Below are 26,323 nucleotides of genomic sequence, written 5' to 3'. Positions count from 1 at the left end.
GGATGGATGGATCCCTGTATGAATGCTAAAACCGACTTGAAAGAAGCGTGGGCGGACGGTCACCGCTGATCAAAGGATGTAATTAGTAGAAAAAACAGTGGATTCAGCACACAACCATCTGGCTTTAGTGCATTTTTCATAACCTTGATGTGACGCTACAAAGCATAAACAACTAATGGTGCAGTTATTCCAACAGATGAGATTTTGACTGAGTGTTTCAGCCTCTGTATCACTCCCTCTCCGCCATAACGAGTCTGTCACTGTGCCATAAAGGCTGTCAGAACGTTTACAGGCCTGTTAAAGAAAGTAACACACCATGCCTTACCGCCACAGACTACTCCGATGGGGAGTTTGGGACTCTAAAGTTCTCTGTACAGCCGTATAGAGTTTCACATTGGAGCCAGACCACCAGAAACCTCAATCCATCTCACCACTTTGCTGCAGTAGGTGGTTTACGCAGCCACTTGTCCACTTGTGCATTAGGGAGGGTCACCAGCAAAGGCGTGTAATGGATGGAAAGATGTTTTATTTCATCCATAGGAGGAATGTTGTGTTTGTTGAAGAAATGACCTAATCCTGGTGCTGAGGAGATGGTGACAGATAAGCAGAGAGCACAAAAGAAGCGAAGGAAAGAATGGTGTGGAAAGCCATTGGACGCAGAGACACCCTGCCCAGTCTATAGAGACAGAACCACAATGAATCTGCTTGTTACGTTTTATATGAAGGACATTGTTTCATCCAGCACCAGATTTCCACGACCCTGAGGAAACTCCGTGCTCAGTAATTGTTTTAGCAGACCGCTCCGCACGAGTCAATATATTTTAAAGGCAATGTCCAAAATGTCTTCATTTTAAGAGAGCAGTGAATGATGGCCATTGATGCCTGTCATGTCATTTATGAGATAAGGATTACCAGACAGTATTTTAAATGAAATCCAGAGGTAGAGCGGTCAAAATCCTGGAATGAATTGTTCTCTAACACTGCTGTATGTTTACTTGTTATTTTCTTGCATGCCCATGCTCTACTTCCCCTTTCATTACTTTATGTTCTGCTTTTCTACATAGTGCACTCAATCTTTTTTTTTTCCTTTCTCTCAAGGTCTCTCTATTAGAGCTAATATTCTTTCACTGCAGCAAAATATTTTATTTCATACTGTGGAACATATTCATAAATTTCAGCACATTTCCCCCGGTATGACATCATTTCTCAGAAGAAGAATGCATTTTTATCACCTTTTCTCTTTCCTGCTTTTGCCTCTCCACTGCTTTCTGTCTCTGGGGTCACAACAGGGCAAGAAGGCAAGTATTTTCAGTCAGTTCCTCTCCCGTGCCTCACCGCTGCACTTCCATCCACATCCTCTTTGTAATCCATCACCTCATATATGTCAAGTATTTTGTGTGTGTCTGTGTATGCGTATACATATGAGAGCATGTTATAGAATGTGCAGTAATGTGTCCTCGTATCATCCAGCAGCATTTCTTAAAATTTAATACGCTCATCTGCTTGTGATGTCATCTCACAATGTAACATTTAATGGCCTAAACTGGTTATTTTGTGTTTTCAAAAGCTATGGAGACCGTACAGCCAGAGAGGTTTGATGAGTTTGGGTACACCTACATCGCTCCCAGGTAAGTTTTCCCCTTATAGTACTGTACAATACACTTTCAGCAACAAACAAGGAACACTATGTCCAACTTACCATAACTATTTTTTTCAGGGAGTACTGCAAAGAGCTGAAGTTGTCAGTCAACAACACCCAGTTTCTCCTCGACTTCAACCAGTACATTGATAGAAACACTCCAGATGCATGTGAGTCATGCTTTTTCTTTTTTTTCTCCAGCGTTATTTCACTTGACACGCTTGCACGTATTGTGTGAGTTTCGTGCACTGTTTGTATTCACATGAGGATATTGAGACCCCTGACCCCCACAGTTTCACCTAAATTAGTACGTAGTGTTGCATTCCAGTGTGTGCAGTAGACTTTTGTGAGTGTGCACACATGCATGGTATGTTTCACTGTTCATTGTGGTAATAAATACATAACCAGCAAATCCCCTCTGATATCACGATAGCCAGCAGCTCAAGGTCAGATCATGACTCTGGTCATTAGATTACTCTGGTCTGAGCAGGGTGACATCAGACTGATCCGCTGAGTTTCCTAGAAGCCTGATGCAGTCATGCTACACAGTGACTCACGAGGTTTGATTTGTCATCATCTAATGCATCTCACCCCTGGTATGGCTTACCACCGTCATCCAGCTAATGGATCTATATGTCCCTGATCCGTTTTAACCCAAGGTCAGCTTATATACTTCGGCATTAGTGCTTTTCTTGTTGCTGTTTGTGCAGTGTGTGTCGAGTCTTTGTGAAAAGTCGCTGCCATGTTTTAAAACAACACTCAGGAGATGCTGTGTTGAAACTGCGTAGACGCTTTGAAAGAAATGCGCTCACGTGACTTCTTTAACAATGAGCTTTAAACTCAGTGCCTTGGCATCATTCTCCTTCCTAATGCTGCAACAGCCAATCTTTCACAAAGTACTTTCTGCTGTTTGAATGATAATGGTCTCCCTGCTGGATGATTTCCTGACAGGTGCCATGAGATCAGTTTCTCCCTTCATTTATCTCAAGAAAAGATTTGGCAGAACACATCTTCTCTCTGTCAGACTTTTCACTTTCATACATACTGGTATTCTGGTAGTTATCCAGTGTAACACATCTGAGTGCTGGGTGCAGTGCATTGATCAGCGTAATTTTCAATACAAAAGCATAACTTCATCATTTTCCTTATGCATATCTGTAAACAGTTGATTGCCTTTGGTTTTATTACCACAACTCCCTTACTAAGCACTGTTACTGTGGTGTTGTAATATCTGCAGTATGTGTAATGCATCCTGTCTTTAATGCATAGGTAATGTATCCCTCGTGAGCCGACTAATCCTGGATGCAGGTCTGACAGCTGAACTGGTTAAACTTTGGAACGAGCAGACAGTGTGAGTGCCAGACCTGCCACTTCTTTTCTCTTCTAAGCAATGCAAAGGTGTCATTTTCTTCATCTTGCAGCAAACATTAACTGCACTGGTTAAAAAAAAGCAAAACAAATGTTTCTTATGTGGAATTCTGTGTTGCATGTGTACACTATTGCTCTGAACGACCATAGCCGATGCTTATTTCATGCACAATTTTATTGACTATCTGAGCCAGAGTTTTATTCCTTTCTTCTCCATTATGGATGATTTGATCACTACTCTCCAGTGAAATATGATGAAAGCAAAGCGCAAAATGTGTATTACACCCAGCTATTCTGAGCTCTGCCAAGGCGTGCTGTTTTGAGAGAAAAATAAAATAATTACATCTGTGTTTCCCTTTATGGTATGCCCACTTGTCTGAAATAATCTGAACGCACATTTACACACAGTGAAGAGTATCTGTTTAACATTAAGACAAAATGGGACAAGTGACTGGGCATAAAACAATTTGTGTCGTGTCTGCAGTTCGCTCTCAAAGTTCACAAACAGTGCTTTTTTTACTAGGAATCGTGACTGTGATTGACTTTGATGTTTGATTGGCTCTTGCTCTTGGTGTTCTCAGGGATGGGATAGTGGCCAGGTTTGTAGCAACAGATGGAGGAATCACAAGAGTCTATCCAAGAAGGTACTCTTCCTTTTTTTATCATCAGTTTCTCTGCTAGCGTTAGCACTGCAGTCGTGAAACATTGCTGCCAGCTTTTCTGAAATATGTGGTGGTGTAAACGTGTGAAATGAAAATGGATACAGACTGTAATACTCTTAGGTTTAGCACTTTTGGCTGCTTTACTCACCTGCTCCACTGGGTTATTTTCCAGAACATGGAGGATTAGACTTCTTCAGCTGAACTGTTAGAGCTTGCCAGACCAGTACAGGACATGGGTCAAATCTACAAATCCTGCTGCCAAACGCAGCTGAATTTCCTCAATTTCCTCACGGCTACAATTGCCTGAACTATATATGGAGGTTCCACTCAGTCAGAAATCTACCATTCAAACTAAAAATGGATTCTTATTCCTTGTCACGATAAAACATGAAAGTCATTGGTTTTACTGGATGATGGTCTTCTCGTGTATCAACTGCATCATTTGTGTGACCCCTATATTTATGACTCGCATTTGGCTGTAGATTAAAATCTGAATGTTTTAGACGGTGTTTTTTCTCCCGATAATGGCCATTATACGCTGTTGTTTTCAGCGCTGGGGAAGAGTGGACAGAGAATCCAGAGACGTACGAGTCCAGCTTCTACAAGAGGACCCTGGACAATGAAATTTATATTTTTACAGCTCCATCTTTCAACGGTAAGTTCTTCTGAAAAGTTTGAATAGGCATGCACTCAGCTGTGCGTGAGGATCTTCAGTGTGGTCTGGCACCGGGCCTATTCTGTTCTCTGCCTTTGGACGCCGTCCCAACCCTACTGGCAGAGATCAGACTCTCAGGCCTCTGATATCACTCTCTTTACCCTTCCTGCTGCGTCTTTCAGTGCTCATCCCCGCCCTCCCTCCCTCCTGCCCTGTATACTTCCTGTCATCTCCACTGATCTCTCTAGCAGACATCAGGACAGGCAAATGTCAGTGTACTGTAGCCATGCTTACAGCTACAGTACACTTGACTGGATTAACACATGTTCTGCCTTCACAGACTCCACTGTCATAAATTACAGCTGCTAAAAATGTATGGAATTTTCCAAAAAGGAAAGCTATTATTCCCATTGAACTTGTAATACACAGAAACGTTTCCTGCTATTTTAAACAACATTTCAGGTAAATGACCATAATAACTGACTGTTTTCTGTGAATCCATTCTGAATTGCAGCAGAGAGCAGGGAGCCGGTGTCTGAGTCAGGTATTCTGGTAAGCAAAGCGGTTGACCTCGTCATCGATGAAGTCACGCTCAAACCAGCAGGTCAGTCTTGCTAATACCAGATTATTGCATTGCTGTGATGCAACACAAATGAAAAAAAAAAAAAAAAAAAACATCTGTCTGTTTTGGTGGTTTGTTCTGCAGTGGTAGGAGTGAAACTCAATGTCTCATTCTGGATGAACAGTTTCATCAATGCTACACTAAAACTGAATGTAAGTTGCTTTAATAAAATGGATTTGTAGTTTATACAGCATATCTTACAACTTTGTCTATAGTTGTGGAAAGCTAATTTCTTTCTGGTTCTCTTTTTAGTGCAAGGATGAGATTTGTGGCTGTCTGAGAAATGACAAGGTACAGCAATGCGAATGAAAAAAAAACACATTTTACAGCAGTTTATTTGATCTAGTCTAATCCAATCCAATCTGGTTTAATATGGGTTATCTTAGTCATTTTCTTTAAGTTTCTCTTTCTCCTCCAACCAGACTTAGGAGTCCCATTTTATCTTTTGCATTCCATGTAATCATCATTTGAAGCCTGATAATGCCTTTATTAAAATATAGCTGGGTTATTTTCTACTTTTTTTGCAACATTATAAAATTGTTTGCCTTTTTTTCTCCTGTAGCATGTAGACTGTGTGATACTGGATGATGGAGGATTTCTTCTCATGTCCAATCAAGACGAATATATTACCCTGGTGAGTTATCATCCGCAATTATCTTTACACTAGTGTCACCGAGTATGTGTGACTCATTTGGGAAGTAAGCGGGAAATCGGCACTCAATAAGACATCTGTGGCCACATGATCGGAAAAAAGAGAAATCAAAGACTTTGCTAGCATCCATATTTCCTATTTCTTTCTCTCTAATTCATCAATCTCATACAGAGGTCAAATAAAGGACTTATGACTCAGTTAAGTTATGAGAATGACCTGCTTGCTCTGAGCTATACTCCTCTAGGACAGCATTACACCCATGTCTGTGGTGAGGTAAAGCACTAGCCACTGGAGGAGGATCAAAGAGAAAGCGCTGACGGTTTTTAGTCAGTCGTGGAAGCTGTACTGAAGTGAGTCCCCTGTGTATGTAAGAATTCTCCACCACTCTTTCAGGCTACTATCGGCCGCTGTCTGTTAGCGGTAGGATATACAGTGGATATGGAAACATTTCATGTCAGTCAAGACATGCATCTGCTGTCTTTGATTGGTTGGTGTCCGTAGGGACGCCGGACATTTTTGCTGACTTATTTCTGTCAAAGAGCAAGAAGTATGTTTTGCAACAGTTGCTCTATGATCATAGCCAGAGACATTTATCAGGATTAAGCCACACCTCTCTATCTATCATCTTTACATATGAGCCTATCAAACATTTATACATACCTTAACATTCTTAGTCAGTTTATTCTTAAAGAGAGGCCCATATAAATAACAACCCGTCACGCAATAGCTTATACGCAAGGCCTGGGTTGGTTTTTGAACTCGTGTTTTGATTTATGGAGAAAAAGTCAAGCTGCTGCAGCACAAAATCTGCAGTAACAATGACAGCAGCCTAATATCAACACCTGTAACAGGGGAAAATGGAGCATGGCAGTGGCACGATTTAGGACACGAAAGTGGCAGGGTTGCCTTTAAACCCCAGAGAAACGTATGACATATAAGACTTTCTTGCCATTTATTTAATTTCTGTGATGAACATGAATCTAACAGGTTAAAATTAGGGATCAGCCGAAATGGGTTTTCCACCGTTAACCAATATTTAGAACGATTATACTACTAATGTAATGTTTTAAAAGCATGTGACAGCAGAGGACCTGTCATTAATAACTAGAGTTATTCATTACTAAAGGTAACTATAACTGAATATGTAAAATAGAAATAGGAGTTACTAAACTAGGATCCTCTTCTCTGTTTATGTGGGATTGACTGAGATTTATCAGTTTGTCTCCTGCAGTTCCATCTGCTGTTCTATTCTGTTTTCTTAATATTTTACTGTTCTGTCACTTTTATTGCCCACTGAGGTCCATATCCATCCATCCATTATCTATAGACCGCTTAATCCTCTGTAGGGTCGTGGGGGGCTGGAGTCTATCCCGGCTGACTCAGGGCGAAGGCAGGGCAGTCTATTGCAGGGATACACAGAGACAGACAAAACAGAGAAGATCAAGCACACTCACATTCACACCTACAGATAATTTAGAATCACCAGTTACCCTCAGCATGTTTTTGGACTGTGAGAAGAAGCCTGAGAACCTGGTGAGAACTCACACATGCACAGGAAGAACATGCAAACTCCATGCAGAGAGACCTCAGATCCAGGCAGGGACGCGGAACAGGGATCTTATAGATGTGAGGCGACGGTGCTAACCACCAATCACCATGCAGTCCAGTCCATATCATAAAGCATTATTAATTGTTGTTATCCAGACTCTGTTTCAGGGTAATCTGTGGCTGCATTCTAACTTAGCTGCTCGTCATTAGCGTAGCCTCAGCCACCGTGAGAGAGGCAAATTTCCTGGTATGTGGCAACGGCTTGTGTTTCTTCTTCAGTTTTTGTACTCTCTGCTTGAGAAACATTTCTGAGACCACAGAGTGATGACAGACAGAGAGAGGTGGCTGCATCAGACCTGAAGTAGTGCGTTTAATTTATCGATAATCGATCAATAAAAACAACAATATAGATAACTGCAAAAATGGCAAATATCGGCCACCATAATCAGCCAGGCTGATAACTGCTTTTGAAAGGTAAAATGTATGAATTTGAGTTATTGGGGAGTACCCATTCATTGTTTAAAAAAGATAATTCAGTCAGTCTATACAACTCGTGTGATTATTTTAGTTATAAAGACTATGTCGTGCAAAGAAAACTGCAGGGAGGCATCTCATCACTCCCATATTCATTCTGCAGCATTAACGGCCCCAAACATGCAGACAGAGTCGTAAAGAACTAGCTTTAGTCACAAGAAAAACAAGGAGTCCTGCAACAGATGGTATATTCCCCCCACAGAGCCCTGATCTCAGCATCGCCGAGTCAGTCTGTCTGGGTTTACATGAAGAGAGGGGAGACATTGCGATAGCGTAAATTCACAGAAGAACTGTGGCAAGTTCTCCAAAATTCTGGGAACAACCTGCCTGCCAAGTACCTTGAAAAACAGCGCGTAAGTGCACCTCAGAGGATCTGAAAATAACCTCTCTTTAATTTTAGTGCATAAAGCTTCAGCACGGAACAATGCATTTATCTTTCAAAGTAGGAATCTACTGCTGGTTGGATTCAGGATTTCATTGAACCTGAAATTATGAAGCAGATAACATGACTTGAGCCAAAGGTTTTGGGCAGATGGATTCCATCTTCTGTGTTTAGTTTATGGATGATGTCTTCATGGTTTGATCTGTTACACTAAGAGGTAAAGATAACAAATCTGGCCATGTATGTTTTCTGTCTGTGTCGATAAGACATTTTATGTTTGCTTTTGTATTTTGGTTTTGTTTAAGTGCAGTTGTCCGTTAGATGTTGTTGTTTGTTGTGTTTTTTCTTTGCTTTCTGCTGATGCTCATGTTTTTGCCCACAACAAACACTAATCCAGACAAATAAATAAAGCAAAATGAACATAACAGTTGTGGGCTCATCGTGATTGGCTGCACACATGGATGCAAATTTGAGTTAAATCCGAGTAGGAAACTATAAAGGCCTGTCAGAGAAATGGGACACAGCTGCATGCTTTGTATTTACAAGCGGAGATTTACACTGTTTTTACTGACTTTTATTGTGCTTGTGTGTGTGTATGTATATATACACTTGTCTAGATAGGTCAGTTCTTTGGCGAGGTGGATCCGGTGCTGATGATCAACCTCGTCAACACCTCTCTGTACTCCTTCAACAAGACCTATGACTACCAGTCTGTGTGCGACCCGGAGAAAGACGGCAAGGCAGCAGCAGGACCGCGCTCAGTCTATGTGGTTAGATAACTCCCTCACACACACACAAACACCAGCTGTCAGACAGCAGACACTCTTTCTGAAATAATTACTTTTTACAAACAGATACATTTCCAGTAATATCATGATGATACATCTTTATTCCTACAACCATAATACTTACATTAAATGGCTAAATGAATAACACCTCACTGGTGTTATGTTGGACTAAATGAATTTCTTTGCCTTTATTTTCTTCAGCCTACCATTGCAGACTTGCTCAGTATCGGCTGGGTGGCCTCCAGTGCTGCCTGGTGAGTTGTGCTGCAGGTTGTGTGCTTTTTGTTGGTTCTTTGTGTGTGTACTTTCAGAGTGGGAGCACATTTGTACTTTAGGGTAGGTGTTTGTAATGGGAGTGGACTTGCATGTTGTCGAGGGATGAAGCTGGCCGGGTCAGTGGAGCACAAGGGGCAGTTACACAACATTTCATTGCATCACTTTGTGCATGGCTTGCCCAGCTGCAATATAACCAGCTTTTATAACAGAATGACAGAAAACTTCCCATGACATTTACATCAGCGGTGGACTGTGACATTAGGCAGATGTGTTGCTTTTAGTAAACAGCTATTGGCTGCTTGTAAATCAGTTAAAGATGCCTGAAGATTCGCTGACTCACGTGTGACTCATTTTGTTTGCTTTTCATTCCTCATGTCTAGGTCGATACTCCAGCAGCTCTTCTTCAGTCTCATGTTCCCCAACCTTCTAGAAGCAGGTGAGCAACATGAGCGATGACCCGTGTATAGATGTTGTCCTTTTTTAGCCAAGAGGTAACAGCATTCAGGGATGGGAATTTTCCGCGGATCCGCGGATTTCCGCGGATTTCATTTCAAGGATCCGCGGATTTCGCAGATTTCATTTCAAGTTTGAACACTTTGATTGTAAACGGCCCAGCGATTGGAAGTCGCTGCCCCCCACCGTCAACAACTTTCCACTGGAATCAGAACTTGCTGATCCCATCCCTGAGCATTTACAGCTATCCATCTCTAGAGTTTCATTCCCACCATTTCTTACTAATCGTTTTCTGTAACACCCTGTAAAAAAACCTGTTTCTTATTTCCAGGATTCAGCAGATGAAGACATACCGGATGCGATGTTTAAGGAAAGCTGTATCACAGAACAAACCCAAATACTTCTTTGACAATGATGAAGCTCCTACTCAGGTGTCCTGGACTGTGGAAACTGTTCCAGGTATGAGCATGTGTTGTTCCATATGATTCCACTGCATGAGTAAATGAGGTTGTATTATTAAAGATTTTCCACCTTTTATTGTAATTTTTTTCTGACTGTTACATCCTTCTCTTTAGTGGTCGTGGGGATTATTCCTGAATAGCCTTAGTTTCCTGGAGTCTTTCTGTTTTGCAGTCTGATTTAGGCAGCTGTTTTCTGATGAGTTCTGATCAGGCACAGATTACCTTGATCTGTCAGTGACCGGAATTGCAGAGGGAAGCAAAAAGCTCTTTAAATCTATTTTTCTTCCTTCTCTCGCTGGCTATACTTCAAACTCACCAGTACAACACATTCGCAGAGCACAGGCACATTTACTTTGCTCTAATCTCCGTTTTGTCAATTCAGGCTGTTGAAGGGGGTTAAATATGGCTGTAATTACTGGGTGTTATGAGTCCCACGTGTCTGATGCTTTACTCCCCAAAGTTAATAACTGTAGACACAGAACTTTAATGACTACGCATAAAAAGCCCAAGAGGAGGGAAATGGTACGAATGTGTATCCATGTGCTCACATACCCACATGTGTATTTGATAGATACTGTATACCATGTATTTAAAAACTGTGGGGAATTTACTAATGCATGTAAATTAGAGCTGCATGATATTTAGCCTATATGCATACGGACTGTATTTATGTCAATGTGTGTGTTTCCATGTGCGTTTTCCAGGATGTATCGTGCCGAGAAGCTGCCCAACACCAACCTAGTGTTTCTGATCACTGATGCCAAGGCAACGTGTTTGTCGTGTGACCCCAGGCCTCTACGGCAGGCTGAGCAGCCCTGTATCTTTCACTGGACTCGTAAAAAAGGAACATAGAGTTACACTTCCTTTTTCGCTCTCCATCCTCCATCCATCACCCGCATGACAGAGGGGCTTTAAACTGTCAATACAAGGACATATACCTGAGGAGTTTGCAGCGGGTCCCCCTGAATGTTCACGGGTGAACAGTAAACCAGATGCACGGCATATGAAAGCCTGTCTCACGTTACATCCTAGATTAGGCTCCGTTGTTTAATTTCATCTGGGCTGCAGGCTGCCATCAGGTTGAATTAAGGTCAAGGCCGGAGGTGTTCTCGTGCTCATATACAATGCATGTGCTTATGTGTTCAGGAGATGTGTTTGACAGATGTGTCTTGAATGCAGCTTCCCGCTGATGTAACAGTAAAGGTGTCGTCATCAGAAGTCACCACGGGGTTGCAACAGGGGCCTCCAGTTGCTAATAATGATGCCACTCAGCACACGGAAACACTGGGACACATGCAAAATACACACTCACTGCTGCCTGCGAGACAGTAGGTAATTATAAACATACATGCAGAGGTTATTGTAAAGGTACATTCAAACTTGTTCAAAGAATGCATGTTATCGTTGACAAAATGGCAAAATGCATTGAATCACTGGCTTCCAAATCCAGCTGATCATTATGTTTACGATGGTCGAGTAAATTAGCAACTGTCTACACACACATTTTGGGGAAAATACAATTTAAGAGTCACAATATGATTCATTTTTTGTTGTTAAAACATGTTAAATGTGCACTGCTGACAGTAAATAATATTTTCCTGAGTATCTGTCCAGCTGAAGGTCCAAATCCATGCGAGCTGGCTCAGAATCCCAGATACCGCAAAGGGCCAGATGTGTGTTTTGACAACAATGAAAACGTAAGACATAACCACACGCGAGTCTTTGTGCAGAGGATTACAGCTCTATTAGCGAGACTAAACAGTTGTGCTCCGTCAATTTCTGTCTGGTTATTATCAGCACTCTCCTCTCTGATAGACTGAAAGCCTGCTGTCTGCTGCTCTTCTGGTCTGTTTATCCTTCATTTATCATTAGTTTCCTTTTTATTCATCTTTTTTATTAATTCTTTTATTTTCATGAATTTTGAGTGCTATTCATTTGTTTTTGCATTTTTCTTGCTTTGTGCCATCCTATCATCATCAATTTTTTTTTTCCGTTCTTTGTTTTTATTTCTATTTCTGCATCCCAATGGCTGCTGCTCTTCTCTGCTAGGATGAGCCCTTGTGCCCAATCAGCAGAGGGTCTACGCTGAGTCCTGCACCTTTCTTGTTGTTTGTGGTTCTGACTTCAGGGTCAGTGTCATCACACAGCTTCACGAAGCTTCATTACTGACGTATTAACCGACTGCGAGCTTTTGCAGTTCCTGAAAGTTCATAGCAGGGACAATGTGCACCAGGCTGTATAACGGCACGCCAATCTCACAGCTGATTTATTATCCTGTAATTTATGTTAATATGCTATAAACTATAATTGCTGGGTAACAGTTTGGTCATTAGCCTTTTAACCTGTTTTACAACCATTCAAGCACCACCACATCGCAGTAACATGAACTTTAATGAACATAAACATAATGATGCCATGGTTGTTGACTCAGGTTGATCCACTGAATGATTTTCTAACAAACATATAGATGTTTAAGTAAATCTACTCATTATTATAGTGTTTATTAATATCTGTGTTATTCTATTCTATTCATAGTAATATCCTACCTGAAAATAGTAAATAGCCCACTATGATCAATACGTAGGGCTTTTGTTTCTTTGTTGCATGCCTGCTGCACCTTTCTTTGGCATTCTGGCATCATTTTGTTGTGTATTTTTTCTTCTTTTGTTTGTTTACTCCAGCAGAGAGAGCAGATTTATCCTCAGCAGTTAAAAGCGCTAAAGCAATCGATATAATAACACCACTGTTCAATAAATAGCAACACGAAACTGTGTGCAAAAACATCTGCCATCACTTTGTCAGGCGATGTGAAACGCCACGATATCCACATTTGGAACACCTTTTCAGGTGCTTCAAAGCAAATTGTCAAGCAACAGCAACGCAGATCATTGAGATTCCCTCGAAATGATACAATGGAAGTTCATGTGTTGTATTATTTGAGCTCAAGCAGTTAAACAAAGGAGAAAGGTGGATAAATCATGTCTGAGATCATTGCATCACCCACCCAACTTTGAACAATTTATAAGATGTCTAATATTTGAAAGCACATTTCCCATATCTTTGTGAACTCTGCCTTTCATTGTGTTGCAAAGGCATCGATCGTACACATAACAGGCCACCATTCATGTGCCTGCATGTTTATATTACGGAGAGGGCCATGCTGGGAAGCAAAGGGGAGGGGAGGAATGGCAGAGGAAGGAGATGAACAGAGTAAAAGTAGGCTGTGTCCCCTTTCCTCTTTCCAAGTGTCCCATTACTTTTGGCTCGGCTCCTCGTAGGAAAGGCGCTCTGTGTCCAGACCAGTCCATTTTGTCACTGGAGTAAACAGAGGAGCTTCACATGGCTTTCTGCCCTTTTGAATACCAGAAAGCTCCCACCTCTTTCCCCGCATGCACGGATATCCGAATACTCCATCAAATTAAAGAAGAAAAAACAAAAACTAACCACACAGTGCAGCAGGCAGGTGCATGTCATACACACAAGCGCAACGTATAAGCAGAATGAGGTCTGAATACGTTCAAATTGCAGCAGAACATTTAGATGAATTGTTCTGTTCGGGAATTTGCTTGTTTGCTTTCCTGCTGGGAGATGGATGAGAAAATTGATCCACTCTCGCTGCTCAGTAGATATGAAGATAGCACAAGCAGCCCAGATGCTCAGCACAAAGACATGACCCCCAGAGAAAAAGTAGTCTGGCTCTGCACCCAGCCAGGAGCACATATTCTTTACAAAAGCAGAAATTGCCAGTTTACATATTACACTTGCAGCTTCTCCTTCTGCACAGTGTTTTTGCAAAGCCTGGCATCATCTGACTTCAGATTTATATTCAAGGGTACTAAAGTCCCATGTATCGAATAATACCAAAGTTCTCATGTACATTGAGCAAGAAAGTGATGAGAGTGTTTACTTAAATGTCTGCATAGGTCTTTAATGAGAGACTTGAAACAAGACAGCAAGAGTCAATACTGTAATAAGAGAGATTAATAGGATAAAAGACATAGTGCTGTCATGATGTGCTCATTATTGATGGTAGTACTTGTAGAAGAACTACTGAATGTCAGTGAAGACTGTGTCTGATTTACTGACCAGCTGATTTGTCCAACAGGAAGATGATTCTGACTGCGGAGGAGGGACTTTCCTAAGCCGAGTCTTTGGCCAATGCTCGGCCCTCCAACTGCTGCTGCTGTGGCTCATCACATCTTTACGACACTCATGACCTACACACACAGCACTGATCATCTCATTTCACAGGAGGCCAGAAGACACTCCAGTTACGCCATACAGGATGTATGCAAAATTTGCAAGGAGACGTTTTTTTTTTTTTTTTTTCTGAACCAGTATCAGCATTTCCATTTTTCCAATGCCAAAGGGTGCTCATTCATTTCTCCTCATCATTTCAAAAAATAGAGACACATTTACTGTGCTCAGCTGCACTCATTTTCATGATATACTCTTAATACTCTCCTATGGTGCAGAGTAAGAGCTAACCAAACCTTTAAGTCTGCCTCATTTGTTTCTGTGATTTATTTCGCGGAGGATGAAGAGTTATCCACTTGCCAACTAATATCATTCAAAGACTGTATGTTCACTGACAGCATTGATTGTGTAGTTTCAGTATTGTTTTGTTGCTTATTCTATTTATTGCATATGAATCATTATGCTGTAATGATCGTTTCTTTCCGCAACCAGTGCAACTATGAAGAATATTCCTTCGGTTTTGAGTGTTTTTAAATGTACTTACCTATCTATTTCAGTTTTTGTCTCAAAATCAACTAGCATTTTTGTGATTAGCTAGGTGTTGTATTGTAGAAGCATGTGCTCGGTGCAGAGCTAAAGACAATACCAACACTTTGACACCAAAGGTTCCACAAAGTACCAAGGACCACAGATACACGCAAAGCTACTACAGAGAATCTGCAGGCTAGTTTATTTTAAGAAATTCCTCAGATGTGGCGTGTACATCAGTATTCGACTTACGTGTTAGATAGATAGCTACCGTTAGATTTCTCCCTGAGAATGAGGTCAATGTGCACCCAATGTGAAAAAAAACCTATTAGGATATTACAATTTCAAATATGTTTGTGCTTTGACTGACAGCTTTGGTTGTCTTCAATTGATGCATCAAATTCCCAGTGCCTACATAGTAGCTCAACGGTCTGGTATCTGATTGAAGCAGCACATCACTGTATTCTGACCATGTATGCTTCTTGGCGAACACATCGCTGCAGTAGAGAAGAGAGGGTAGCCCTTGCAGTAATATGTTATGAAATGGGCCCAGTGTGCTGCAGTTATTCTAATTTACGTGGCCCAGGCAACAGAAGAAACAACCAGAGACTTTGATCGTGGGAGATTAATATTAGTTTCTTCCCTGGTCAAAGTAAACCTAAAACCAGACTTGAGCTTGCGTTCCAACACCTCTCTTTATTAATCCTGTTTCTGTTCCTTCTCTGGATCACCAGACTCAGGAGCCAAGATGACTTGTGAATGAGATCAGCATATCAATATGACTGTTTCTTTGTTGCTGTTTTTTTTTCTTTTCCTTCCTCGCTGTTCTCTTCTTATGCTTGTTTCCTCTTTGTGTTGCTCTATAAGTGCTGTGAAGCAGACGCTGAAGGCTCAGTGTCGAAAATGCTGCAATGTCATGGATGAGCTTGTTCTGTGTTTGAACACTGTCTAGCCTACGATCAGCATCAGGGCCTGCTGGAGAGAACTTTTGAGAACACACTAATACCAATGATAATTTTGCATTGCCTTACTTTTCCACCGAGTCAATAGAGATCACACATGGGTTCACGTCATCCGTTTCCCTCTCTTGTAGTTCTCTCCACCTTGCCTTTGTGGTGACATGCTGGTGTTGAGTGATCAGGTTATGCTGTCTATCAAAGTCGCGTGTTGACTTGTGTTTTATCCCGGGGGTCCCGTGTCTATGTGCAGGCATGTGTGTGTCCCTCCGATATCTGATTGTGCTTTATACCGTACATGAAATACTCTTTTGTGGAACTTCACTAGCCTGAATAAATTTTGTATACATTTGTACACTAATACTATTTACTGTATAAAAGAGAAAATGAAAGAAAGGAAAATTTGTTTATAATATGGTGTTGATTATGTGCAAATATGATATATTCACAATAAAAGTGTTGTATTGTTATGACCTGCAATTCTCCTTTTTTACTCACATCTGGCCAGTTGCTTTGGCTCCACTGGGAGTGGACCAAACATGTCATCCTTCCTGCTGAAAGAGACAGCTGCTGAAAATGGAAAGCCATCTGCATCTGTGCTTCACTCAGCCTGTATTGGTGTGTGAATTAAAGGTGCGGTTGCTCTGTTTAATAGGCCTGCGCATTCTGATTGTTGTTTCAATATCAAATACTATCAAATCCCTGAAAGAAAGTGTAACTTAACCTCAGGCTGAAATCACTTCCACAACCCTGTAAACTGTTGTATGTCTGACCCACCACAATCAGTGATGGGTGGGATTTATGGCTGAGTGTGGTCCGAAGTGTTGCCTGTGTCTACATCAATGCTAACTGGACTCTCCAGATGTAGACTGCAGGTATAAATCTGCAGTTGCCCTCGCATTTCACACGATGTTCTCCTCCCCTTCACTGCAGGAAACAACAACCTCCAGGATAGCAACCCACCCCACTGAAATTTCAAGTTTTGCTGAGGATTTAGATCATGCACTAAAGCAGCCCTGCAATCTTTTTCAGCAAATTAATCGACTTGATGACTGTGTTCACCTCCTGCGTGCAAATGTTGAACTGAAACAATTCCCCCATCACTGTTTTAGGGTTACTGTTGCTACATCCTCGACTTAACACCGCATGATAGGAGTTCGTGCCTATAGCAGAATGATAATGAGGTGCAACCAGACCGTTCTGCAGTACAGAATGGTCTGTCTATGCAGGCAGGTGATGGTCGGCTAAAAACTAGATTTCCACGGAGCGTTAAGTTACACTTGTTCAGACACTTAATGTGATTTCTGCTGGTAATTGAAATGTAAATGTTTGAAGTTTCTAAGAGGTTGTTGACATTTATTTAGTTTTGCTTCTTTATATGAAGTCAATTTAAATTCAATCTTGTTTAATGAAGTACGCTTAACCCCCTGATGCCTGAATTTATTTACAATTAAATATGAACAATTTTTTGCGTGTTTTTGCTTTCCAGCTCATTAAAATAAGTGGAGATTGTTAATTTATCTATTACACATGGAACATAGACACATAGATATGTAATAGTTAGTTCCAATTCCGACTGGTCCTACAAGAAACCAGTGCCTGCAAAAGGTTCCGAGGTACACGTTGAATATACACAAACTGGCATTGGGGGAATGGATACGCTATCTCAGCTGCAGTCTGAAAGTTTTATCTTGCGAATTCGTGACAGTTGGTGTCAAGGGGCTAAGCTATTTGTTTTAGCATAAAACACACCCGACCAAACATCAGACTACATCAGTAATTGTACAAATGGCCACCTAAGAAAATATCTAATTGCTCTTCCAAAGACCAGTTTTATCTTGTTTGCTGAGTTCTTCCTCTTCACCTGTGCTACAACAAACACGTGGATGTTCACATGACTCACAGTGTGAAAAGGACAACAGCAGGTGCCCCCAAATTAAAGCGCAACTGTACAATGTACAATGACAAGCAGCATGGCAGCGAGCGCCCCATTGAGTTCTGACAGCGGTCTTATATCTGTATTTCTAATTTTGTAATGTCCTTATAACATTGTTAGCAGTTTCTGCTATCTCCTACCACAGCAGAGGGGCTCCAGATGTAAACGCCAGTGTTGGAGAGCAACTGTATGCTTTACTTTATGATGCTATTTGTGTTTATCTGATGGTAATCTAAGAATCAGTGTATGGCCACAGTTTGGAGTGGTAAGTAGAAAAATGTTTGTTTTTGTGGGAGATGTGTCAGGCTGGGAGGTCTTTGTATGTCTGCTATACAGCATTGACCTAGAAGGGAGGTTGTAACAGGATACTCTTGTAAATAGGGACAAGGTCATACCCTTTAACATAAGAAGTTACAGACGCAGGAAGAAGCAGGGGCAGGTTATACATCTCTTAATTTGTAATTTGGAAAAAACCGTGATGCTTACACCGCTGACTGAAACTTTAACCAGTCCATATGTTCGAACTACTCATTTAAAACCTTTGCTTGGAAAAGAAAATAAGTTATTACTATGTGTTAAACATTTTTAATCTTTAATTTTCTATTTTAGCTGAAGTTACCAGTACAACAGACATGCATTCCCTTGTATTGGTGTCCAAATGAATGGATTAGATGATTTGTTTTAAACTGTGGATTTGATGAAAACTGTGTCCAATCAGAAAACTCCATTCTGACTTATCATTCAAATGTTGACAGAATGTTCTGCTATTATTGTGGTGTAAAACAGAACAATGACTGATATAATGGGGGCTTTTTTTAATCTTAGTGATGGGTAGTTGTTTTTTCTATTCTTTTGCTGATTCAATGCCCAAAGAACACCATTAGTGTTAGGTTCCCCTAAGGAACAACATTTCACCAGATCTAAAGCCTTTAAAGCTAGAACTGCATGACTCATTGGTGGTTAAGACAGAGAGTGGCTTTTTGGGTTTGTTCCACTAATTGCAGGAAGTGATACATGAGACTGATGCTGCACCATCAACACCATGACCTATGACTGGCTCTGCAGGGATCAGCATGTCATTAGTAAACCCCTCTAAAGTTCATTAACATTATTGTGATCGCAGTATAACATCCATTTGCGTAGACTTTGCACCAGCGAATGCTATTTTTGGAACTGTACTGCAACTTAATGACACTCCTAAGTTTAGCTTCAATACACTCAGCCGCCTGGGTCACGATGCTCTCCGGGCAATCAACCCGAGTCTGAATAAACTTCCCCGAATCTGGTGACTATAACGTGGTTTACATTAGCTTCAACATTTTTAATTGACACCATTTGTTGTTTTTTTCAAGCTATGAAAAAAAGTGCACTTCCTGCAAGTAGTGACAGAGAGGTCACTGTTTTTCCATCACCATAAAACACAGAGGGGCAGGGGCATCAGGGTCACTTAGGTTTGTAGTGGAGCACTGACATTCTGTAAAAAACAAAAAAGCAAAACGTCTTGTCAGTGATTGCTGCCTGGCTGAGTGCTTTAGTTCATTTATAGAGTGTTTTCCTGTATAAGACACTCCCCCCCCCCCCCCCCCCAGGCTTAGATCAAACAGTCATTTGAAAGATAAATCTCTGTTTTTGCTAACCGTCCTGAAAGTTCAGATGGGTTTTGCATGCTGCGAGAGGAAAATACAGATTGTGTCAAATAAGTTGTTAATCACTGGAAAAGGATCTCAAATAGGCTTAAGGTATTTTCCTGTCATTGTTCAAACATTTTTTGGCACCTGTTCTTACAATCCCCCCCACCCAGTCTGGCAACAGCCAAAAGGAACCTTATAACGCATTTGCAAAATGGTGTGAGAGAGAGAAGGATGGTGTTCGGCAAACTGAAGGCTGGACAGAACACCAAGCACACACTTGGCCTGGATTATCAGGAAATGCCACAGCCTTTTCCAAATCCATAAACACGATCACACACTTGTCTGTTCTCACTACCTTGTTGTTTTTCTCCTCTCTCCTCCTCTCTGTTTGTGAGCGTAGTGTGTGTGTGTGTGTGTGTGTGTGTGTGTGTGTGTGTGTGTGTGTGTGTGTGTGTGTGTGTGTGTGTGTGTGTGTGTGTGTGTGTGTGTGTGTGTGTGTGTGAGAGAGAGAGAGAGAGAGAGATTGGCAGGCGTACCACAGGAAAAATCTGTCCAGGTGAACAGTCTCAACGTGACACATGCCATTCCAGCCCAGATTGCAGCTTGATTGGTGGATTTTCTCTGTTTAGAGTGGGGCCTAACATATATTAACTGGTAACATGAGGTGTAAGGTTTGTGGGGGGCATATGCATTCAGCACAGTTAAAGAGTGCATGTCTTTTCTCATGTGGGATCAGGTATTTGTTAAGTCTCTTTACGTAACAGCTTTTAGTTTTGTAAAATACTTTACGTTGAGGTTATTTTTTAAAGGGACCCTGTGGGACTATGTGGCAATTTATTTATTAAAGAGATTCATGGTTTTTTATATATATCGTGCATATTTAGGAGGACAGTCCTAAAACTATGTTCATATTCCAATGATCAACAGTTGGTGGTGCGAAGCAGTGTCTCACACAAATGCAGGAGAGAAAACTGTAGCTAGTAAGTCAGGATGTAACAATACAGGACTTTAAAAAAAAAAGAATTTGCATACCTTTAAAGTGGGACAGGGCTGCACAGTCTCGTAGTGGTTAGCACTTTCGCCTTGCAGCAGAAGACCCCCGGTTCAAATCCCAGCCTGAGCCTGGGATCTTTCTGCATGGAGTTTGGATGTTCTCCCTGTGCATGCGTGGGTTTTCTCCGGGTACTCCCACAGTCCAAAAATATGCTGAGGTTAATTGGTAACTCTAAATTGCCCGTAGGTGTGAATGCGAGTGTGATTGTTCGTCTGTATATGTAGCCCTGCGACAGACTGGTGACCTGTCCAGGGTGTCCCTGCCTTCGCCCGAGTCAGCTGGGATAGACTCCAGCACCCCCTGCGACCCTAGAGAGGATAAAGCGGTGTATAGAGAATGGATGGATGGATGGATGAAGTGGGACATTTAAGGATTTGGTTGCACCTAAGAAAAATGAACACAATGCATATTTGTGAGTAGCACTGAATGAAAATAGTTAATACACTAGAAGTGGAACTTTTATTGACAATCAGTTATTTGTAGATATGCAATAATTCATTTTTGAGAGCAATTAACATGTGGCAAGTATTTTTGAATGCTATATTGTATTCTCATGCAGCTACCATGGATTGTTTTGCTGTTATAGTTATTAGTTCATCAGATTTCCTCCAATGGGCAGTGAACCACAGTTGAGCTAACTGTTTATTAAAATTTGACTGCAGATTTATTAAACCAGAAAATTTTCTAATATGCATCACATAATTAGTGTAGCTGTAAGCTTTTTATTATATATTATTGCACAACATGTTATTCATCTAAAGTAACTCATCAAATGTCATCCACCAAAAGTATTTTTGACAATTTGGCAACTTGAATTATTACGGATGTATAAAGTGCTAACAAGTGGAGTGAACTATATCATTCCTTTATTGCTTTATGTCTATTGTACATTTGTATTACTATAAGGACCAAACTTTTTCTTGCATCCTGGAGAATAAGTCATATGCTGATTCTCAGATCCTTCAATAAACTTAGTGAAGACAATGTTTAAAACTTTCAGATGCTTAGCAATAAATCACTAAAGTGAAGTTATTTGTTTCATTAATTTTAGTTTTATTTTCCATGTCTCATAAGCAAAAAGCTTTGGTACATGTAATGCTTCCATTCTAACCATCATGAATTTATTATGTAGCATGACAGTGAGCTTAAATTTACAACCAGAGACATAAAGGATGACATTCATCCAAAAGAAGAACAACAAGTCCTGCAACAAACTGAGACAAACTAGGGATGACAGAGATGAAAGCAACTGAGATGACTAAATCCAGAGAAGAGCTGTGATCAGTTCTCCAAGATGTTTGGTATAAACTATCACTAAAGAATCTTAGTCCGTGTTCAAGTATACTATAGTGAATCTGTTTTTTTTTTTTTTTTTTTTTTTTTTGAGAAACAGTGGTCGCACCAAATATTGATCTGATTCAGATTTTTGTTCTCCTTTCTGGACTTTATTACTTTATATGGTCACAAAAGTATCAAAATATGCGAGAAAATAAAATCAACAGAGAGACAGAGAGGGAGTAACAAAACGTGATTGTGATTGGAGACACTTGAGTATTGTCCCACTGGCAACTCCGCTAAGAGAAGTGAAGCAGTCCAACTCAAGCAGCCGATGCCAAAAGACCTTCCAGAGTGTGTTTATGTGTGTGTGTTCATGCTTCAAGTAACCTGTGTGAGTTCTGGCAAATCACTCAGGTGGGCTCTGAAGACTCAGGCTGCTCGCAAAGCCGCCTGCTCTATGCCATGTTCACCATCAGCATGTTAATTACATGTATGAGGTTTGACACAGACACATGTGGGATGAAATGTACCTGCTGCCCCAGAGCAGCTTTCCCCCCCTTCAGTTCTTTAATTTTGCCAACCACCTCTCCTCCCATGAGTGTCTCCGGTTCTATGTGAATCACGTGGGGGTAAATTAGCAGTAAGCAGCAGACAAGACAAGCTGACTGTTAGCAGATGTGTAAGAAATGAGGAAACACAGGTTTAGGCACTATTTTAAGACCTGCTCTCCCATGTCCCCCTTGTCTTCAGGCTGTGTTTGGCTTCCAAGCTTGCCTGTATGTCATGACCATGCAGCGGTTATTCTTTTGTCGTGATAGATGCTTGGAATTGTGGATAGTCTATTTGTGTGTAAAGGCTATGTTTAAACACTCAACTGTAGATTCAGTAGCTCCACTGGAACTTATGTAGTTAAATTCACTGTGTGTGTTTAGCGTCAACTTTTATTTTCAGTTGGTTTTTGATTCTGCAGCTAATTGACGAGTCCCAATGGGAAGTATAGGTTCCGCTATAGGCTGCTGTGTTCAGGAAGGTTGTTTCAAAAATAAAGATTTCTATCAGAAAGCAACACAATTGCACAAAATATTAACTCCTTCACAATAAAGGTTGTGTATGTAAACATGACCTATTTGTGTGCATTTTCCAGTTTGTTGCAATTTTTGGGTGACTGACATCTCGCGTCAAAGAGCCGGCACAATGGGGTGCGTGTGGAATGTTGATGTGTTTGTGTGACACACTTGATGTGTACCATGCTGAAGGATGTGTCATTTAAACAGTTATGGTTTGTGTGGATATACAAAGTCAGCAGGCCATTTTGTTGGAGAATTGTTCCAAGGCTCAGTCTCAAATGTTCACATCAACACCCATAAACACAGGAGGAGGGAGAGACAAAAGCTGAGCCGGAACTGTGCATTGTGAACTAAACGTGTTCTGTTGAATTGAATTGCTCAGTATGAATTAAGATTTAATAGCCACCAGTTCAGGAATTATCTTGCTAAAGCTTGGAAACTTTAAAAAATTGCTCCATACGAAGACACTAGCTGCAGATGACAGAATATTTCTTCTGCATTTTACTCTCATGAGTTTTTATTTTTATTGTTGTTGTTTAAAGTAATATCCCTTCAGTGAAAAAAAGAAAAAAAAACTATTCTCCCAGGCATGAAATCTTCATTGCACTTTACAGATGAGTCATCAGTAAAATTTCGGTCTCTGCTTTCTGTGATCAATAAATCTTCACTGCGTCAGCGGCAATGACAAAAGCAGTTGTTCACTGTTGAAGAGTGAATTATGAGAGAAAAATCAATGGCGTATTGAGTGGTTTATATCTATAATAGCCGTCTGATCCTCTTTAAATCTATTTTTGGGGATGTGTTGGTGACTCAGTGCGTCAGTGTGCATGATAATGAACTGCTGTGTTAAAACTCCAGCTTTGCATTTCTGTCTGATGCCCACTCTTCAGCTTTATATGTTATTTTTATTCACAATTATGCTTAGAAAGAAAAATCAAATGGAAGTTTGACTCTAAGGCAGACCACAGGGCTGCGATGAAAAAAAAAGTCTGTTATTACCCCCGTTTCATCTGAGAAGCCATGTTTTCAAACTGTTTGTACAGACAGATTGTGTGTGCGCGTCGTTTATTTGTGTTCTCTGTAACTGTCAGCAGATCTCAATTACGAGCAGTGACTACAATCGCATGCACTGACAACAGGAAGTGTGTGTTTGTTTAAAGGAGGATCTCTTGACACAGTATCTGTGTTTACTGTGGTTAGGCCCACCACTGTCATCACTAACCCCAACAAACACACACACACATTCACACTAAACACAACCCCTAAACATCTTTCATTTCTAATTAGAGTGAAATACCTGAGCCACCTCTGCTCTCTACACCCACGTTTCCTCAGCCTGAGTTTCTTTCCACTTTACTTATCTCTCTCAGACTGTCACACCGTCTGTACCCTATTCTCTGTGTCACTCTTTCAGTTTTCCTGCCCATCCATTTCTTGAACATAAGGTCATATGACTGAAATCTGGAAGAGAGGCTGGAGAGATTAGAGGTCACGATGGGGTCTGACTAATTTGCTTCAGATGAAAATGTGCACACACACACACACACACACACACACACAAGTGTCCAGAGAAACAACCGCATCCAGCACAATGCACACAACACTTCCAAACAAATCTACAGGAAGTCTATTAATACTCCACACACTCCACAAATAAGCACACAGACAGGCCGGCAGTGAGTACACCTCCCTCGTACAGTAAATCCATTTTCTCACACTGCTATTCATCGACACTCTGTGCATCAGCTTCTTCATTTTCCATATCATCTCCCATTGAACTTCCTCCCTCCATTACCAGCTGCATGGAGATATGAAGTTTCTGGCAATAACCAGCCACAGATGTGAGGAGTCTTGAATGGTGACGGCACTCATATGAGTGAAGCAGTGGGCTACTGGGTCTCTCTAATTTCCATCTCCTAGCAGAAGCCGTGGCTCTCGAACGCAGTGAAAACACCCACTGGATTCTTGCTCGGAGAGTCAGTAATGAGATTGTGGTGATGAGGGCTTTTTGTTGCGAGCTCAAACTGGTGAAGGTTATCCAGTCATCTGCTGCTCGTTATGTGTGAGCGTGTGTGTGTGTGTGTGTGCGTGTGTGTGTGTGTGTGTGTGTGTGTGTGTGTGTGTGTGTGTGTGTGTGTGTGTGTGTGTGTGTGTGTGTGTGTGTGTGTGTACATTTGAGTAGAAGACAAAGGAAACAGGAGTCTGGATGCATGTTTGCCTGCAAGAAACAGTGTATGCGGTTTTATTGCATGTATATGCAGATGTGGAAAAAGGTAGAGAAGGAGAGAGGAAAAAAAAGAAAAAAGGAGACTCGGTGCTCTGCTCCAGTGAAAGTATCTGACTCATGGCTGATTGTTTATTATTGCAAACGACTCTGTAGTCCTCTCAGGAAGCCACAGAAGCATTACTCATTGAACCAGAGAGGAGATAGAGATGGAGTCTGTCTCATGTTAAATATTTATGCATTATTCCATCTGTTTTGTTTTGCACACATGCTGTGATTTTAAAGAAAACACCAGGAATTTCCCCAATGTGGTACTTCTCCATCTACATTGTGATAACTAACATGAAGTCTGTTTACCGTAAGCCCCATCCAACTATCGGTGGAGGAGAGGAGCGATGCTGCTCTGCCACTGCAGCATCAAGGATGTTCAGAGGAAAATGCTAAGGCCACCTAAGTGTCAGGGCTGCTATCTTGAGCTGTCGTCACTGCAAATAGAGATGACACTAAGGAGACGGACTGGGATGTCTTGTCCTCATCCATACCTCCCACCAGTATCTTCTTATCTAACTCGGGGGGGAAGAAGTAAAGTAGCATAAACAACTCCCCCTTTTTTGCATCCCTATTGTGTTTCCCGTCTGTTACAAGTGCCTATATTGGTTTCACTGAGCTACTTGTGAAGAAAAAAAGAGTAAAGGATGCAACAGGATGATTGAGTCGAATGCTAATGTGTGACAGAAAGGGTTGAGCATAAAATCTGATTGATACATGCATTTTTTAGTACAATAATTGTCCTTATAGGGATTAATTTTCCACAGCTTCACTACAGTATGTCTAGACCTGTATCTATGGTAACCTGATTGTATTATATTAGAATTTTAAGTCTCTAGCAGCATTTAATGAATTGATTAGATGAGGTTTCTTGTAAAATTTGAATCAGTTAATGGATATTGCAAAGTGTGTAGATGCACTGTCTGTTGTCCAAACTGTATATTAAGCTCATGTGCTGTTTACGGCTTTGTGTAGGAGTTGGAATAAAGTTACACATGCAAAATGAAGAAAGAAGAAGAGAGAAAAAGATGCTGGAATAGTTTTAAACGCAGTAATCACTTGGTCTTGATTAATACATGTAAATAAATGTAACCTTTTACCGTGGCATACAAACTCATAGATGAAGACCGCATGCTGAGGAGGATCTAGAAATTGATTTTGGCATTCAGTTATTAGGCTTTCTCAGTATTATCTGCAAGACACCAGTCAGGACCAGTAAACAAAGCTTAATTGGAAATTGGAATATGGATGGAGAGAGACAAGAGACAGAAGGAAAAAGGAGAGGGAGGAAAGAGAGATATACTACACACGCGCGCACAGGGGGGAGGGAGGGAGGGAGGCGAGGAAGTACTTAGAGAGAGGAG

The 26,323-nt window shown here is 41.0% G+C and overlaps 1 protein-coding gene and 1 long non-coding RNA gene across 2 annotated transcripts in view; both read left to right on the top strand.

Moving 5' to 3' along the window:
* LOC110949757 (voltage-dependent calcium channel subunit alpha-2/delta-1) overlaps window positions 1-9,621 on the top strand; it is a 60,595-nt gene extending 50,974 nt beyond the window's left edge. Inside the window, exons 22-34 of the mRNA XM_051952068.1 lie at window positions 1,568-1,628; window positions 1,718-1,809; window positions 2,909-2,990; window positions 3,589-3,651; window positions 4,221-4,324; window positions 4,839-4,928; window positions 5,031-5,098; window positions 5,199-5,237; window positions 5,509-5,580; window positions 8,680-8,832; window positions 9,052-9,104; window positions 9,507-9,562; window positions 9,611-9,621. Of these exons, the coding sequence (XP_051808028.1) occupies window positions 1,568-1,628; window positions 1,718-1,809; window positions 2,909-2,990; window positions 3,589-3,651; window positions 4,221-4,324; window positions 4,839-4,928; window positions 5,031-5,098; window positions 5,199-5,237; window positions 5,509-5,580; window positions 8,680-8,832; window positions 9,052-9,104; window positions 9,507-9,562; window positions 9,611-9,621 (944 nt within the window). The remainder of the gene's footprint in view (window positions 1-1,567; window positions 1,629-1,717; window positions 1,810-2,908; window positions 2,991-3,588; window positions 3,652-4,220; window positions 4,325-4,838; window positions 4,929-5,030; window positions 5,099-5,198; window positions 5,238-5,508; window positions 5,581-8,679; window positions 8,833-9,051; window positions 9,105-9,506; window positions 9,563-9,610) is intronic.
* A 288-nt stretch (window positions 9,622-9,909) lies between these two features.
* LOC127535198 (uncharacterized) lies at window positions 9,910-14,369 on the top strand. Its single transcript, XR_007943867.1, has 4 exons — window positions 9,910-10,038; window positions 10,745-10,857; window positions 11,655-11,737; window positions 14,146-14,369. It is a non-coding gene; the product is annotated as an uncharacterized LOC127535198 (long non-coding RNA).
* Window positions 14,370-26,323: the final 11,954 nt, after the last annotated feature.

Source organism: Acanthochromis polyacanthus, chromosome 8 (assembly GCF_021347895.1).
Source record: "Acanthochromis polyacanthus isolate Apoly-LR-REF ecotype Palm Island chromosome 8, KAUST_Apoly_ChrSc, whole genome shotgun sequence".
Classification (NCBI taxonomy): domain Eukaryota; kingdom Metazoa; phylum Chordata; class Actinopteri; family Pomacentridae; genus Acanthochromis; species Acanthochromis polyacanthus.
The sequence above is the reverse complement of the archived record's forward strand: the minus strand, read 5'-3'. Positions and strand labels throughout refer to the sequence as shown.